This window comes from Hemibagrus wyckioides, linkage group LG09 (genome assembly GCF_019097595.1).
Source record: "Hemibagrus wyckioides isolate EC202008001 linkage group LG09, SWU_Hwy_1.0, whole genome shotgun sequence".
NCBI classification, from domain to species: domain Eukaryota; kingdom Metazoa; phylum Chordata; class Actinopteri; order Siluriformes; family Bagridae; genus Hemibagrus; species Hemibagrus wyckioides.
In genome coordinates, this window is record NC_080718.1 from 27,110,657 (window position 1) to 27,129,319 (window position 18,663).

An 18,663-nucleotide genomic window follows, 5' to 3' on the forward strand; every position below is an offset into this window, starting at 1 on the left:
ACCTCCAACTACATAAACCCAGGATTCTGTTTAACTGGAGTTTATAACCTCCAACTACATAAACCCAGGATTCTGTTGAACTGGAGTTTATAACCTCTAACTACATAAACCCAGGATTCTGTTTAACTGGAGTTTATAACCTCTAACTACATAAACCCAGGATTCTGTTTAACTGGAGTTTATAACCTCTAACTACATAAACCCAAGATTCTGTTTAACTGGAGTTTATAACCTCTAACTACATAAACCCAGGATTCTGTTTAACTGGAGTTTATAACCTCTAACTACATAAACCCAGGATTCTGTTTAACTGGAGTTTATAACCTCTAACTACATAAACCCAGGATTCTGTTTAACTGGAGTTAAAGTCTAAAGTGGTATTGATTTTTCAGTTCTATTCTCTGTTCACATTCTTGAACAGAATTTCTTACAGTTCAATCCTGATTTCTAAAAAAAAATAAAACAGAATCCTGAATAAAGCTCTTTAATTAGTCTACACAATCAGATGAATTCATGTCATGTGTGGAGCAGGAGGAGGAAAGCGTATGGAAATGAGGGTTTTTGTGAGCGCTGGAAGCTCGTGTCAAGCTCGGAAAAAGGAAAAGGCAGCGACTTCAGACAGCGTGTGTAATCACTCATCAGTTATAGAATTATAATGTTTTCTTTTTTGCTCTAGGTGTCAGATATGTGGGGGAAAAAACGTTTCCATGGTAACAAGTCAGTGTTTACCTGTGAGAAAGGTTCTGGTTATTGTCTTAGGCAAAGATTTATTCTTGAAATTCTCTCTAATTTTGTAAAATCTGTAAATTTTGCCCAAACACGATTCCACAAACGAAACCTGTGCCCTCTGCCTGTTTTTATTTACACACTTATACAGGAAATGAGAAAATGTGTCCGTGTTAAATGAATCTGTCCCTATTTTTTAGATCTCTTTCAGGTAAAATATTCGGCTCGTCTTCATAGAACGGCAGAACAGACAACACGGGCTGGTTTGCTTGTGTGTGTGTGTGTGTGTGTGTGTGAGTGTGTGTGTGTGATTTAGCGTCCGGATGTTTTCTGTTTTCTATGTTTTCAGGGAATGTGAAGGAAGATGTAGCGAGGTTCTCTGTAATTTTATTATTTATAAACACTATCTATAGAAGAAAACATCAGTTTAAATAATTGAGCATCGCTCAGACTTTTTAAATGGAAGGAAATCTTATTGGAATATGTTTTTTTAAAAATAAATTGATTTTTTAAAATACATTTTAAATCAATTTTTTTTAAATAGATTTTTTAAAAATAAATTTAGTTAAAGAAAAATAGATTTATCTTTTAATAGATTTGAAATAGATTTGTTTTTTAATAGATTTTTGTAAAATACATTTAAATAGATTTTTTAAAAATAAATTTAGTTAAAGAAAAATAGATTTATCTTGTAATAGATTTGAAATAGATTTGTTTTTTAATAGATTTCTGTAAAATAAATTTAGTTTTTTAAATAGATTTATTTTTTTTCAATAGATTTTAAATAGATTAATTTTTTTATATTGTATATTTATAAAATGTAAATAGATTTTTAAAAAATAGATTTAGTTTTTTTAAAAATAGATTTTAAATATATTTTTAAAAAAATATATTTTTAACAGATTTTTAAAAAAAATATATAATTATTTTTCTTTAAAGATAGATTTTGTTCTTTTTAATAGATTTATTTTAAATAGAGTTAAGTAGATTTAAAAAAAATAGATGTTTTTTAAAATATTATGATCTTTTAAATAGACTATTTTTTAAAAAATAGATTTATTTCAAATAGATATAAATACATTTTTAAAAAACAGATTTAGATTTTTTAAAGAGGATTTATTTAAAATAGATTTAAAGAGATTTAAAAAAAAAATACACTTAGTTTTTTAAAATAGTGTAAAAGTTTTACAATTTTTAATTTTTTATTTTTTAAATTTTTAAAAAGTTTTATAAATAGATTTCATTTTAAAAAACAAGCATTTAAATAGATTTTAAGAAAATGAGAAAATATGTGTGTGTTAAATGAATCTGTCCGTATCCTTTTAGATCACTTTCAGGTAAAATATTCGTGCTAGACAACACATGCTAGTTTGCTTGTTGTGTGTGTGTTTGTGTGTTTGTGTGTGTGTGTGTGTGATTTAGTGGTTTTTTATTCGACCCAAACCTCAGCATCAGGAGTTCACTAGCAGCACCAGTTCACTGAGTGAAAGGCTGCGTCTCAATCAGCTCAGGAGTTCCCTACATAGTGACTCAGTATATTCTCTACACAAGTCTGAGCACTGATAAGGACTCACCTGACATCGTAATTTCCACTTCCCGATTTGTAAACACTGTACAAACTTCCCAGGAGGAACTTGAACACACTAAGTTACACATGGTATCAATTTTTGAAGAATCTTGAAAAACATTGACTAGAAAAATAAATATTGACAGAAGAGTCAGATTTCCAGTCAACACCCTGCATACAGATTTAATACTCAGATATTTTACTGAATATTTACACACTAAACAGCGTGAATAAGAGGAGGATAGATATTTAAAACAACTCCCACACTTTGTTTTAGCTTGGACCTCCATTATAGTCTCCTAAAGTGCTAAAGTGCTTAAATTGTTTTTTTTTATTACATGGTTTCATTTTATGGTTATTAAATTTATGACGGTCATAAAGCAAAGCCAAACAATACGTCCAACTGTGTTTTCCCGGCGTGTGTGTGTGTGTGTGTGTGTGTGTGTGTGTGTGTGTGTGTGGGTGTCGCCATTTGGTCTCGCTGACAAGGGAATGTGAAGGACGACGTGTGGCTTGTTTCATTCTGCAAAGAGAACTTCATGTCTCCTAGGTACAGAATTTTATTTTATTTATTTATTTATTTTTAATTATTTTTTAATTTAATTTAATTTTATTATTATTTTTTAAAATAGAGGAAATTTAAATAGATTAATTTGAAATAGATCTAAATAGATTTTTTTAATAGAGTTAGGTTTCTTTAAAATATATATATATATATATATATATATATATATATATATATATATATATATATATATATATATAATTATTATTATTATTTAAGGTGTGATTTAGGTTGTGTGTGGGTCTTTTTAAAATAAATTTATGGTTTTTTTTAAAAAATTAGATTTAGGTTTTTATTTTTAAAAATATCTAGTTTTTTTCATAGATTTAGGATTAAAAAAGTTTTTTATATTTAGTTTTTTAATAGATTTGGGTTTTTTAATGCATGTAGGTTTAAAAAAAAAAAAAAAAAAATATATATATATATATATATATATATATATATATATATATATATATATATATATATATATAGTTGCACCACAGCAGCTCCAAATCCTGTTACACCACCCCAGTGCATTGTGGGTAACGTGTTTGAGAAGAGGGTTGGAAAATCAGAGATCGTTCTAAATTTAGTCAACATTTTTTTGCCAGGAATTTGTGGTATGTTGTTTTTTTTCCTATCGTTGAAGCAAAAATCAGATCCAGGACATGTGTTTTATCTGTTTCTTTAATGCTCTTAAATTCTGACAAAAACAAAAAAAAACAGCAAAGATGCATCAAACTGCACTGATTTATCACAGACGCATGCTCTAATAATAATTCTTCCTGCTTCCTGGGTGTTTTTTTAGGCGACACTTTAAACACCTCCCCAAAATAAAGAAATAAATCAGTTATGTTAGTCAGTTATGAGTTAGGTTCTCCATCCATTCATTTCTATACCTGCTTTATTCCTAATTAGGGTCACGGGGGTCTGCTGGAGCCTATCCCAGCACACATTGGGTGGAAGGCAAGGGTACACCCTGGACAGGTCACCAGTCCATCACAGGACTAGGTTCTCCATGTCTATTTGTAATGATATAAGATAAACACACTTGCCCCAGGGTTCGAGAGAATGAAGTGAGTCTGAATCCAGAGCAATGTCATGGAGCGCCGGGAAAAACTTTTAAAAAAATTATGTAATAAATAGTCTTATAATTCTTCAGAAATCATTGATAGTGAAGCTGAGAGAGAGAGAGAGAGTGTGGAAGCTCAAGTCCATCAGCAGACCCATCTTTAATCACATGAGTGAAGAGAAAATCTTCCCAGCTCACGATCACTGATGTCTAATCGAAAATATCTATATTTTTTAGACTAATAAAGTACATTTAATCCATGTCCTTTAACGTCCACTTGCATTCCTTAACTTTTATTTTTTCTAGATCTATCTGACCCCCCACAAAGACTCCCCCAACCCCTCACCCCCACCCTGAGGTAGTTATTTAGTGTGTTAATCAGTTAAGTCAGTACAATATTGGGGATAATATAGATATGTATTTTCTGAATCATTCCATTTTTACGATTCATTTCCTCTTCTGTCAACATTCCCTAGACTGCGTCTTTTCAAGCTGTTGACTTGACGCTAATCAGATTAATCAGGATTTTCTAGAAACGCAGTAGAAAAGAAAAAAAAGAGTGTGGGTGTCTTTATTGATCCGCTGTGAGTCTGAACAGACCTCCAGACCAGACAGGAAGTGATGAAGGAAGAGGAGTATTTATGGCTTGGCAAAAGAACCATCAATCCTCCTCCTCCTCCTCCTCCTCAGAGAGAGAGAGAGAGAGAGAGCTGGAAGGATGGGAGAAATTAGGATGATTAATAGATGAAGAGTAAAAGCATGAAAGCCCAAATAACTAAAGAGACAGATCGAAGTAAATAAAGGGTTCCGCTTTATTTACAATCCTGAGCGTGAAGATTAATGGGTTATTGATGCTAAATGTTTTCTCTTCTTTAAAAGGAAAATCGAACTGGCCTAGATAGATTCACGAGGAATTAAAATCCAGCCTTGATGAGCCGTGGTCTCTGTTTTCCAGGCATGAAGAAAGCAATTCGAAGCTGGTGACTTGAGTAGAGATGTTATATCAGCGTTTAGAAGGAGAAACCTCTTTGAAATTCGAGATTTCACTATCACAGAGGCTTGGAATGATGATTTGGAGGAAACACAAGGGGGCGTGGCCAGAAATCTGTAACACGCTGTGGTCTAAAACAAAAAAAAGCTTGTCTCTCTAGTCGCCAGTCACTAGTATTAGCATAATTAAAGCTATCATGGTAAAGCAATATAAAGCTATCGAGAAACAAATTAGCTGTAACTTACTACACATTCACAGAAGTGTGCTCATGGAGTTCTCATCTAGCAGAAAAACTCCCATAAACAACTGTTTTTCTTGTGTCCATGTTGTCTTTGTCATGTCTCATGTCTCCACAGTGGAGGTTAATATGAAGCTCATATGAAAGTAGACACTCAGGACTTTAAGAATTTGTAGTGTTTCAGAAGGATTTCAGTTTTTCCCTAGAATACTAAGGGTGATATTTTCATAGAAAGACAAATGCCCCGGGGTTCAGAAGTGAGTCTGAAACCAGAGCAACGTCATGGAGCACCGGAAAAAAAAAAAAAGATTTATTTGAAGTAGATTTAATTAATTTTTTATAAAAATAGATTTAGTTTTTTTAATATATTTATTTATTAAAAGAGATTTATTTAAAATTGATTTAAATAGATTTAAAAGTTAGATTTATTTTTTTAATAACTTTATTTTTAAAAATAGATTTATTTTAAATAGATTTAAATAGATTTCCTAAAAATAGTTAGTTTTTTAAATAGATTTATTTTTTTGAAATATATTTATTTTAAATAGATTTAATTTTTTAAATATATTTTAAAAATATAAATATTCAGTGTGGAAACAACCTAAGACAAAAACATAAGCTGGACGATTAGTAAATATGTCAAGAAATGATTCAATAAATGGTTTTATATTCATCTAAAATTATTGTTAGTGAGCTTGAGAGAGAGAGAGAGAGAGAGAGAGAGAGAGAGAAACCAATCAATCAACCATGAATGAAGAGAAAAATCTTCAGTGTAAAAGGTTTTTCCAGCATTTTCCCAACTCAAATATTCATCCAAATAAACAAAAACCGTTATTTTTTCCCACACAAATGTTTCTATCATCAAAGTAAATGTTGATATCAAACCCATTTCTGCTCTCTGAGATGCTCTGAGTGCTTGTTCATATAAAAAGCAGCTGAAATGTGATCTTCAACCAGTAACATTCTGTGTAAGATTCTCCAACAGAGGGAAAAACACACGTCTAAAACACACTGAAAGCCAACAGACTTGTTTTAGATCAGACTCACAGCCTGAACATCATTCAGTTCTTTACACTGATTGAATAAGCTGATTGTGTGTACAGTGTACGGGTAAAAAGGGTTCATTTTAAGCTCCGGTTCCTGTTTTATCTGGAAGGGATTAAATGGTCAGAGTGTTTTTCTTCGTCCTCCTTCGAGGAAATTACAGACCTGCTCTGATTACAGGTCTGATCTTTCTCTGTTTGTCGCTTCACATTGGAAAAAAAGATGTTAGACTTGTGATACTAGCTTATGTATTCTCGTAGCACGTATCAGCCCCTCCCCCTAGTCACGAACTGAAAATGGTATTGTTGTTTATTTTATCTTAAAACTGTTGAATTGGACGCCTTATCACGTGACACGAACATTAACGCTAGTAGAAAATACAACCTGCGAGAATCTCACCTCTTCTGTGGCGATTTTATTGTTGAGTTTTGTCACAAAAACAAAAGATTCTGCTGATAAACTAATTCCATCTGAATAGAGGTGGAAGATACTTCTGATTATCTTTAACTACATTTTTCAATATTTTAATTTTTGGTAGCTATCACGATAAATACACGATACTGGCGTCAGTCGTCTTATGGATTAAAATATACAGAAAATCTGGATGTCTGTTGTTAAAAGTATTATACAAATACACCAGAAATGAAATAAAAATATTGATATGTCAATATAATTATATATTATATAATTATAGAAAAAAATTTTTATTTAAAATTTTTTTTACGATTTTTACGACTTTTACAGAATTTTAGTCTTAGAATTGCATTTACAAATGATTAAATATCGACTTTTGTGTTGCCTTTCTCTTTGTGTGGAAAATCCCGTCTCGTTCCCGATTAAAATCTGCATTCCAATTAAAATCCGCGTTCCGATTAAAATGTGCACACGACTTTTTATTTATTTATTTATTTATTTTATTTATTTCCCTCGATCACCACGTTCCCACTCTTCTTATTTCCTGTGTAATCAGTCATCCCGGCTTTAACTGCAGGAAATTACTCCGTGTCCGGCGTCTCCCGTGTGACGTGTGTAATTCTACAAATTTATAGCGAGCTTTCATTGCACGCGCTCACAAAAGCTCCTGATAATAGAAAAGATCAATCAGACCGAGCATCAGATCCGAGGACCTTTTGAAGCGGAGGTGATGCGTTCGGCTCAAAATGGCTGAAACGATCCGCAAGGCTTCAAAGAGGCGGACGCTTTATAATCAATGAATCCCAAACGTGTGTGTGTGTGTGTGTCCATGCATATGTGCTAAAAGAGATGACAGACCAGCTGGACGAAGGAAAACGACATGTTTGATAACGCTTTCATTCGAATACGTTAAGTCGCGGTTTCTATAGTAACAACTTACACTTGTGTCACATCATCTACAATAATAATAAACGCCTCTTGGAGAAATGAATATCTTGGATATAGTTAAAATGGTCTATTATTTCTTATGACAACATTACAATATACCAAATCTAAGATTGTCCAATGAACCCAATCAGAAACTGAAACTCTGTGCCTCATATCAGGTGAAAACCAGGAGGTAGCGACCCTTAACAAAAACGCCTCGGTAGAAAGAGTCAGGAGGCAAAACGCCCCGACATCACGGATGTGCGAGCGGCAGTGAGGGGGAAATACGACACGCTGAAACATTAGAGGAAGTCGAGGATATCGAGGCACTAATCATAATAATAATAATAATAATAATAATAATAATAATAATAATAATAATAATAAAAATAAAAATAATTATCTTCTCACAGAAAACTTCACCATGTCAACAATTAGACAATTCTTTGTCAATTAATTAATTAATTAATTAATTAATTCAATTAATTAATTAATTTATTCCTCCTGTTTCTGGAGTTTGATGCTCTCCTGTAGAACACAGCACTCTGAAAACACTCAGTTCTCCTCAGGGACCAGAGATATTAAACATGCATGTGATTGAACTGAAGTCAGATTGTCTTCTACGTGTGTGTGTGTGTGTGTATCGGTTCCGTCAGTTGAAGGGAACCCCAAGCTTTAAGTCGAATGTGTTACTCAGCTCAGGTAGCACTTGTGTGTGTTGCTGTGTTCTGTGGTGTGTAATTAAAGCCCACAGGACCGTGTGGAGTCTGCATGAGTGTGTGACAGAAAGACAAGTGATTTCATTTCCTCTTCAGAGGTTAAGGACGTCTCGAGTCACCCGAGATTCACTCGACTACTGAATATTTTACAGCAGAATAAAGAAACACACCAGCTGAGGATTGTTACTTAATAGGAGAGAGAGAGAGAGAGAGAGAGAGAGGGAGTGAGACAGATAGAGACAGAGAGAGAGAGAGAGAGATAGAAAGCGGGGGTGAGACAGAGAGAGAGAGAGAGAGCGGAAGTGGGAGCGAGAGAGAGAGACAGAGAGAGAGAGAGAGAAAGATAGATAGAAAGCGGGGGTGAGAGAGAGAGAGTGAGAGAGAGAGAGTGAGAGAGAGAGAGAGAGATAGAAAGTGGGGGGGAGAGAGAGAGAGAGTGAGAGAGAGAGAGCGGAAGTGGGAGCGAGAGAGAGAGAGAGAGAGAGAGAGAGAGAGAGAGGAAGTGAGACGGAGAGAGAGAGGGAGAGAGAGAGAGAGAGAGATAGAAAGCGGGGGTGAGAGAGAGAGAGAGAGAGAGAGAGAGCGGAAGTGGGAGCGAGAGAGAGAGAGAGAGAGAGACAGAGAGAGAGAAAGGAAGTGAGACAGAGAGAGAGAGAGAAAGCGGGGGTGAGAGAGAGTGAGAGAGAGAGAGAGAGAGAGAGAGAGAGAGAGAGAGAGAGAGAGAGAGAGAGAGAGAGAGAGAGAGAGAGAGAGCGGAAGTGGGAGTGAGAGAGAGAGACAGAGAGAGAGAGAGGAAGTGAGACGGAGAGAGAGAGAGAAAGAGAGAGGAAGTGACACGGAGAGAGAGAGAGAGAGAGAGAGCGAGAGAGAGAGAACGAACATCCAGTGACCATGTGCAGGAACTCTTCAGGTTCTTCAGGATAGCAGGCGGAAATATAAAGAAATGAGAAAGATTTCCAGGTAGAACTTTTTTTAGACGATTACACAATGAACCTTTAAAGAACCTGTTTTGAGCCTTTTATCTGAAAGGGTACTGTTATGTAGAACCTTCAGACGTTCTTCATTTGTCTAGAAAAGAACCCTATGATAATCCCAGGTAGAAAGCTAACTATCTAAAGAACCATTAAAGAATCCTCAAGATCCTCCATTTTAAACCTTTTATGGTTACTTTGGCCGTATTGGCAACCAAACTCCCAGATGGAACTGATTTCAGTGAGCTAGAAACCGACTACTGGAGAACCCTTGAGAAAATGAAGCATGTGATGAAGCGTCCTCCAGGATGCGAACCGTTTAGCAACGCTTGGACTGAACTGAAGCTGAGAAAAGCATCCGTGTTTAAGAGTTAGTTCAGCGTGACCTAAAGCATAGCTCTGACAGAACGTCACGGTCATGCGTTGCCTTTTATGGTTCCGCTTGGCTGGCTGCGGTCTCCGTTAGCACCTATCAATCACACAAACATGTAAGCAGGAAGTTGAGAGAGAAAACATCAGGGGATTTTTGTGTGGACCTTCTAGTTGTGGGAGAAACAACACACCCAGCGGTCACACACATGATTAGCGGATAATCAATAAAACACTTTGCTGGAAGCCAGAAGGAATGAATGTTGCTTATTGACGTTAAAATCCATCGATACACATTTTATTTTTAGCAGCTGATTTGTGTACATGCTATGCTTTAACGAATTTGTCATATATACCGATTAAGATTCCCAAATTTGTGTGTGTACATAAGCGTTTATTCCAAGACCGTTTGGATGTAATAATTCACAAGTTAGTTCTTGTCTTACTCTAATATCTCAGCAACTTTTGTCTTTAGCTTGCCAAGGTGGAGCAGGCAAAGTTTTCGGTAAGTTTGTGTTTTGTTTCCCGCACCCATGATATCTAGAGCTAATAAGATTTCACTTCTTGATTTTGCTAAGTGACAGCCAATCACAGACTTCTTCAAATGACATCACCGCACTCTGATTAGCCTAGGACGCCTGATTAGCCTAGGACGGTTGCAAGGTCTGGAAATGCGAGACTGAGCAACGTTAGACAGCCAACTAGCTAGATAAAGTCAGATTAGCTGGATAAATAAAATTAGTGGCTAGCAAAGCTGCTAGAAAGTTAGCTTTACCTTTACATGAAGCGACTAGCTGAATCTGTAAGAAGTTACCCAAGTTAGGCTGCCTATGGTATCTAAGGAAAACTTCTTTATTTTTTTCTATTTTGGTTCACTATCACGCTAACTATGTTTGGTAAACTATTGTGGTGATGTCATATGATTTTCTTTTAGAATTCGTGCTGCCAGTGCAGACTTCTGTCACTCAGTAAAATCCGGACTTGCAAAAAATCATAATGATCAATAATCATAAGGCCATTGCCCTGATGTGAGGCACTTTGTTGCTTCGTTGCCACGTTGTTTTTTACGCCTCATATTCAGGATGCTAAAATGCTCTGAGGCAGAACTGTTCTTCTGACAGTCATCAGGAAGAACATGTCCTCAAGCATTTTGAAGTATGGGCCCTGTTTCATTACTGTCTGCTACACGCTCTCGTCTACTTCCCTTTACGACTCAGAAATGCTCATTACTAATGAGCAGGAGACTGTAGTGGATATAAAACAGTCATGCACAGAGTTTTATTAGCTTGCTAACTAATTAGCTTGTTAAGTAGAATAAAGATACAAGCAGGTGGAACGCTGGGGTTTGGCTACATATTTCCTACCTGGATCAGATTATATTAAGTAAACATTTTTGTGAGATGACTTTCTAGTTAGTATAAACCCAGGGCCAACCCATACCCAGCCATTTAGAACTAATTCAAAACCAGTCCAACTGCCATTCACAACTAACCCTAAACCAGCACAAAGGTCAATCAGAACAGCCCAAAACTAGTCCAGCTGCCATTTAGAACAAACCCAGTACCAGTCAATTACCAATCAGAACTGACACAAAACCAGTCGATTGGCATTCAGAACAAACCCAAAACCAATCCAACTGCCATTCAGAACAAACCCAAAACCAGTCCAACTGCCATTCAGAACAAACCCAAAACCAGTTCAATTACCATTCAGAACAAACCCAAAACCAGTCCAACTGCCATTCAGAACAAACCCAAAACCAGTTCAATTACCATTCAGAACAAACCCAAAACCAGTTCAGTTACCATTCAGAACAAACCCAAAACCAGTTCAATTACCATTCAGAACAAACCCAAAACCAGTTCAATTACCATTCAGAACAAACCCAAAACCAGTTCAACTGCCATTCAGAACAAACCCAAAACCAGTTCAACTGCCATTCAGAACAAACCCAAAACCAGTTCAATTACCATTCAGAACAAACCCAAAACCAGTTCAACTGCCATTCAGAACAAACCCAAAACCAGTTCAACTGCCATTCAGAACAAACCCAGTACCAGTCAATTACCAATCAGAACAAACCCAAAACCAGTTCAATTACCATTCAGAACAAACCCAAAACCAGTTCAGTTACCATTCAGAACAAACCCAAAACCAGTTCAATTACCATTCAGAACAAACCCAAAACCAGTTCAATTACCATTCAGAACAAACCCAAAACCAGTCCAATTACCATTCAGAACAAACCCAAAACCAGTTCAATTAACATTCAGAACAAACCCAAAACCAGTTCAACTGCCATTTAGAACAAACCAAGTACCAGTCAATTACCAATCAGAACTGACACAAAACCAGTCGATTGGCATTCAGAACAAACCCAAAACCAGTCCAACTGCCATTCAGAACAAACCCAAAACCAGTTCAATTAACATTCAGAACAAACCCAAAACCAGTTGAACTGCCATTTAGAACAAACCAAGTACCAGTCAATTACCAATCAGAACAAACCCAAAACCAGTTCAACTGCCATTCAGAACAAACCCAGTACCAGTCAATTACCAATCAGAACTGACACAAAACCAGTCGATTGGCATTCAGAACAAACCCAAAACCAGTCCAACTGCCATTCAGAACAAACCCAAAACCAGTTCAATTAACATTCAGAACAAACCCAAAACCAGTTGAACTGCCATTTAGAACAAACCAAGTACCAGTCAATTACCATTCAGAACAAACCCAAAACCAGTTCAATTAACATTCAGAACAAACCCAAAACCAGTTCAACTGCCATTTAGAACAAACCAAGTACCAGTCAATTACCAATCAGAACTGACACAAAACCAGTCGATTGGCATTCAGAACAAACCCAAAACCAGTTCAACTGCCATTCAGAACAAACCCAAAACCAGTTCAACTGCCATTCAGAACAAACCCAAAACCAGTTCAATTACCATTCAGAACAAACCCAAAACCAGTTCAATTACCATTCAGAACAAACCCAAAACCAGTTCAATTACCATTCAGAACAAACCCAAAACCAGTTCAATTACCATTCAGAACAAACCCAAAACCAGTCCAACTGCCATTCAGAACAAACCCAAAACCAGTTCAACTGCCATTCAGAACAAACCCAAAACCAGTTCAATTACCATTCAGAACAAACCCAAAACCAGTTCAATTACCATTCAGAACAAACCCAAAACCAGTTCAGTTGCCAAAAAACCTCCTAATCCACATCCAGAAAAAAATCACACAGCAAATGATTTTGTTGTAAAACTACAGACCTGGCAACCCTGCTGACTCAATCCCTCCACTGTCTCATCAGAGATGATACTGGGAATTGAAGGGCAATTAAAAGAGGGGAAGTTAATGAGCGCGTGCTAACAGCTGTATCGAAACCCAGGTCCGGTGTGACCCTTTCCGGATCCTTTAAGGACGTTCTTTTTCCTTTATTAAGAAAAAGAAAAAAGAAGGGAGGAAAACAAAGAACATGAAAAGGCCCCCTTTCTGGATCCGGTATCCTGAGCGTGTTGCTGTGCTGCTGTAGCGCTTTACCATGCTTACATCTTAACGTGTCTTAAATTCCCGAATTTGCTTTTTGGTAATAATTGTGCACGCTTGGTGTTTAGATATTTTTTGGGGAAATCGTTTTAAACAATATAATTAGAAGGTTCTATGAGACGCTAAACATTATACACCGATCAGGCATAACATTATGACCAGTGAGAGGTGAAGTGAATAAGACTGATGATCTCCTCATCATGGCACCTGTTAGTGGGTGGGATATATTAGGCAGCAAGTCAACATTTTGTCCTCAAAGTTGATGTTAGAAGCAGGACAAATGGACAAGTGTAAGGATTTGAGCAAGTTTGATGAAGGACCAAATTGTGATGGCTAGACCACTGGATCAGAGCATCTCCAAAACTGCAGCTCTTGTGGGGTGTTCCCGGTCTGCAGTGGTCAGTATCTATCCTTCAAGTCCTTCAAGTTGCGAGGTAGGGTCCAAGCACACATTCAGGGATCTAGTGGAGTTTTGGCAGAAAGATGGGGACCAACACAATATTAGGCAGGTGGTCATAATGTTATGCCTGATTGGTGTAAATGCTTATTCCAATTAGCATCACCTGCCGTAATGGGCTGCTTTGGTCAACTTAACATAGCAGATGCGTCAGGTGACAGATTTTCGTTGAGATTAGAGAGAGATTTTCTGGGATGAAATGGTAGATTTTTGTCAATTTTGATGTCAAGTCAAATGGTTTTTCTGGGACATTAGTGTCAAATAAAAAACAAAAACACGCAAAGCCCAGGAACATAAACCATACAGAGTGTGATTAATGTAAAGCAATAGAACAGGAAGTTATACAGATGAAACACTAACAAAAGCCTAAAGGAAAACCGAGAACAAATCGAGACGACTAAGCATCGCTCGCCAAGCCGCAAGCCTCGACGCATGCCAAGAGGAATATGAGATCGTTGGAATGAAGTGTGTGTGAGCAAGAGGAAGCTGGCAACACGAAAAGGTCACCTTTGAATAAAGCAAGACACTGACACGCCGTCTTATTACTTTAATATGGATGGATGAAGATTTAGGACATGTTTTAGAGACAAAATCTTTTGGAATCGAATGAAATGTTATACTGATAGATGCTGAATGCTGCATATTGCTAACTGCTGCTGAAAATGCTAATTTTGCGTCTCGCATAAATGCTGCATCATCCGTTTAATATCAATATCAGTTTTAAAATTGGGGGGAAAAAAACAGAAAATGAAAACGAATTGTTGTGTGAATTTTATCTATTTATTTTCTTTATTATAAATAAATTTTAAAAAATAATTATGAATCATTTATCGACCCAGTCATTACCATTTCCAGGAATTTCTTATGATTTGATCTCAAAATTTGTGGAATTTGCGAAATTTCTAGACGAGAATTTTTCTCCCCAGATGTGGGCCAGATGGCAGACATATCGGTCATCATGGTTTATCTTTCCCCGCGTCTTTCTTTTCTTAAATTCCTCACACATCTTCAGCTCCCCCTGCTGGTGACTTTAGCGTGCGGAAAAAGGTTGTAAAAGGTTAAATATTGAAAATGAGAAAAAGCTCAGATTTTTGGATTTCAATGTTATTTTTTAATCTTTTGCAGGGAAAAATAAAAAAAGAAAGAATGCTGTTTATTTGTTTTCTGTTTATTTATCATGTTCCATGTACAGATGTGGATTGAACCAATATTATATGTCTTGGAACATTGGGAGAATGGCTTTAACTTTATATCACCTGAGAATTTAAATGAATAAAATGTTGAGGGAAATCCTACCTGTGCACATGCACCACACACACACACACACACACACACAGATACACAACTCTCTCAGACACGATAACAGCCGCAGAGACAAACAGGAAACTTTTTATTTTTTCATTTCAGTGAAGCAGAGGGAAAGAAAGAGCGTCACGATTCGATTCTTTTAATCTCATTTGGAAATGAAAGTGTGTATGAAACGGAGACGAGGTTCAGACTTGTTCTTTCTGCTACTTCTTATTTCTCATTTCATTAAAAGTCGGCGTGGCTTCAATCATGCTGATGTCTGAAAGGTGGGAAGTTTGTCCTTAAGAAACATAAGCTGTAGAGCTGCTCAGGTTTCTTTTAATATTTTTTCAGTTTTTTTTTGGTAAATTAGGTTCGGTTTTCAGTGATTTACAAGGAGATATTTAATTTAAAAAAAAAAACATGATTAATTATGTGTTAAAGCATAGTCATTTTAATACATTTTTGTTTACACACTTTTATTTATTTATTTATTTATTTATTTATTTATTTATTTATTTACACACTTTTATTATTAAATTATTTATTTAATTTGTTTTTTTAAATTTTTTTTTGCAATTTTGAAAGTTTTTAAATCACACCCCATCTGCACAAATTCACACAACTCTCATTATAGATAAAAAAAAATTAGCATTCAGGAATTACCAAATATGTTTACAGAACATTCTTCAGACTTAGCCACGCCCACAAATATCCATATATTATATATAAATATCCTCTGTCTCTCTCTCTCTTCCCTCTCTCCTCTCTCTCTGTCCCTCTCACTCCCCCCTCTCTAACCAGTTCTAGATTTGTGTACAAGGTAGACCCCAGAAATATAAATATTACAGCATTGTTACAGTTTTAGATGAATAAATAATTGAAGAAAATCTCCATGGACACATGCTGCTTAAAAGTAAGTCCCCCCCCATACATTTGTCTTGATTTGGCTGGATCTTTTTTTAAGATTTTAAGAAATTTGAGTCTTTCACTCAAAAGTTCTTAATCACCTCAGAGCAGCGTTCTTCATCCCACTCCACTTCCCGACATGTCCGATCGTTCCGGGAACTCACAGCGGCGTTCCCACTACAACACTCCCCCCTTGAGCCTGCGTTATGATAATGAGTGTGCTGTGTGATTGACAGGCCCCAACGCCAAGCTGGGACTCCGCTGCAAAGCCTGTAAAATGGGCATCCATCACAAGTGTCTGAACAGGGTGGGGCAGCAGAGGTGCATGGGCAAACTGGTAAGAGTTTACACACACACACACACACACACACACACACACTCACACACACACACTCACACACACTCACACACACACTCACACACACACTCGCATACACTCTTATATTCACACATACTTATACACTCTAAAAAACTCTCATAAACACTCTGAAACACTCATACACTCTCGCACACTCTCACACACACTCTCCAATACTCTCATACACACTCTTACACACACTCTCATACACACTCTTACACACACTCTCATACACACTCTTACACACACTCTCATACACACTCTTACACACACTCTCATACACACTCTCACACACACTCTCATACACACTCTTACACAAACTCTCACACACACTCTTACACACACTCTCATACACACTCTTACACACACTCTCATACACACTCTTACACGCACTCTCATACACACTCTTACACACACTCTCATACACACTCTCATACACACTCTCATACACACTCTTACACACACTCTCATACACACTCTTACACACACTCTCATACACACTCTCATACACACTCTTACACACACTCTCATACACACTCTTACACACACTCTTACACACACTCTCATACACACTCTCATACACACTCTTACACACACTCTCATACACACTCTCACACACACTCTCACACACACTCTTACACACACTCTCATACACACTCTTACACACACTCTCATACACACTCTCACACACACTCTCACACACACTCTTACACACACTCTCACACACACTCTTACACACACTCTCATACACACTCTTACACGCACTCTCATACACACTCTTACACACACTCTCATACACACTCTCATACACACTCTTACACACACTCTCATACACACTCTCACACACACTCTCCAATACTCTCATACACACTCTTACACACACTCTCATACACACTCTTACACACACTCTCATACACACTCTTACACGCACTCTCATACACACTCTTACACACACTCTCATACACACTCTTACACACACTCTCATACACACTCTTACACACACTCTCACACACACTCTTACACACACTCTCACACACACTCTTACACACACTCTCATACACACTCTTACACGCACTCTCATACACACTCTTACACGCACTCTCATACACACTCTTACACACACTCTCATACACACTCTTACACACACTCTCACACACACTCTTACACACACTCTCACACACACTCTTACACACACTCTCATACACACTCTTACACGCACTCTCATACACACTCTTACACACACTCTTACACGCACTCTCATACACACTCTTACACACACTCTTACACGCACTCTCATACACACTCTTACACACACTCTCATACACACTCTCATACACACTCTTACACACACTCTCACACACACTCTTACACACACTCTCATACACACTCTTACACGCACTCTCATACACACTCTTACACGCACTCTCATACACACTCTTACACACACTCTCATACACACTCTCATACACACTCTTACACACACTCTCACACACACTCTTACACACACTCTCACACACACTCTTACACACACTCTCATACACACTCTTACACGCACTCTCATACACACTCTTACACGCACTCTCATACACACTCTTACACACACTCTCATACACACTCTCATACACACTCTCATACACACTCTTACACACACTCTCACACACACTCTTACACACACTCTCACACACACTCTTACACACACTCTCATACACACTCTTACACGCACTCTCATACACACTCTTACACGCACTCTCATACACACTCTTACACACACTCTCATACACACTCTCATACACACTCTCATACACACTCTTACACACACTCTCACACACACTCTTACACACACTCTCATACACACTCTCATACACACTCTCATACACACTCTTACACACACTCTCATACACACTCTCATACACACTCTCATACACACTCTTACACACACTCACACACACACACTCACACACACACACACTCACACACACTCACACACACTCACACACACACACTCACACACACACTCACACACACACTCGCATACACTCTTATATTCACACATACTTATACACTCTAAAAAACTCTCATAAACACTCTGAAACACTCATACACTCTCGCACACTCTCACACACACTCTCCAATACTCTCATACACACTCTTACACACACTCTCATACACACTCTTACATACACTCTCATACACACTCTTACACACACTCTCATACACACTCTTACACACACTCTCATACACACTCTTACATACACTCTCATACACACTCTTACACACACTCTCATACACACTCTTACACACACTCTCATACACACTCTTACACGCACTCTTACACACACTCTTACACACACTCTCATACACACTCTTACACGCACTCTCATACACACTCTTACACACACTCTCATACACACTCTTACACACACTCTCATACACACTCTTACACACACTCTCATACACACTCTTACACGCACTCTTACACACACTCTTACACACACTCTCATACACA

The 18,663-nt window shown here is 37.1% G+C and overlaps 1 protein-coding gene across 1 annotated transcript in view; it reads left to right on the plus strand.

The window, feature by feature from the left end:
- Positions 1–18,663, plus strand: part of stac (SH3 and cysteine rich domain) — an 89,867-nt gene that overhangs the window by 19,491 nt on the left and 51,713 nt on the right. Inside the window, exon 3 of the mRNA XM_058398548.1 lies at positions 16,036–16,136. Coding sequence (XP_058254531.1) covers positions 16,036–16,136 — 101 coding nt within the window. The remainder of the gene's footprint in view (positions 1–16,035; positions 16,137–18,663) is intronic.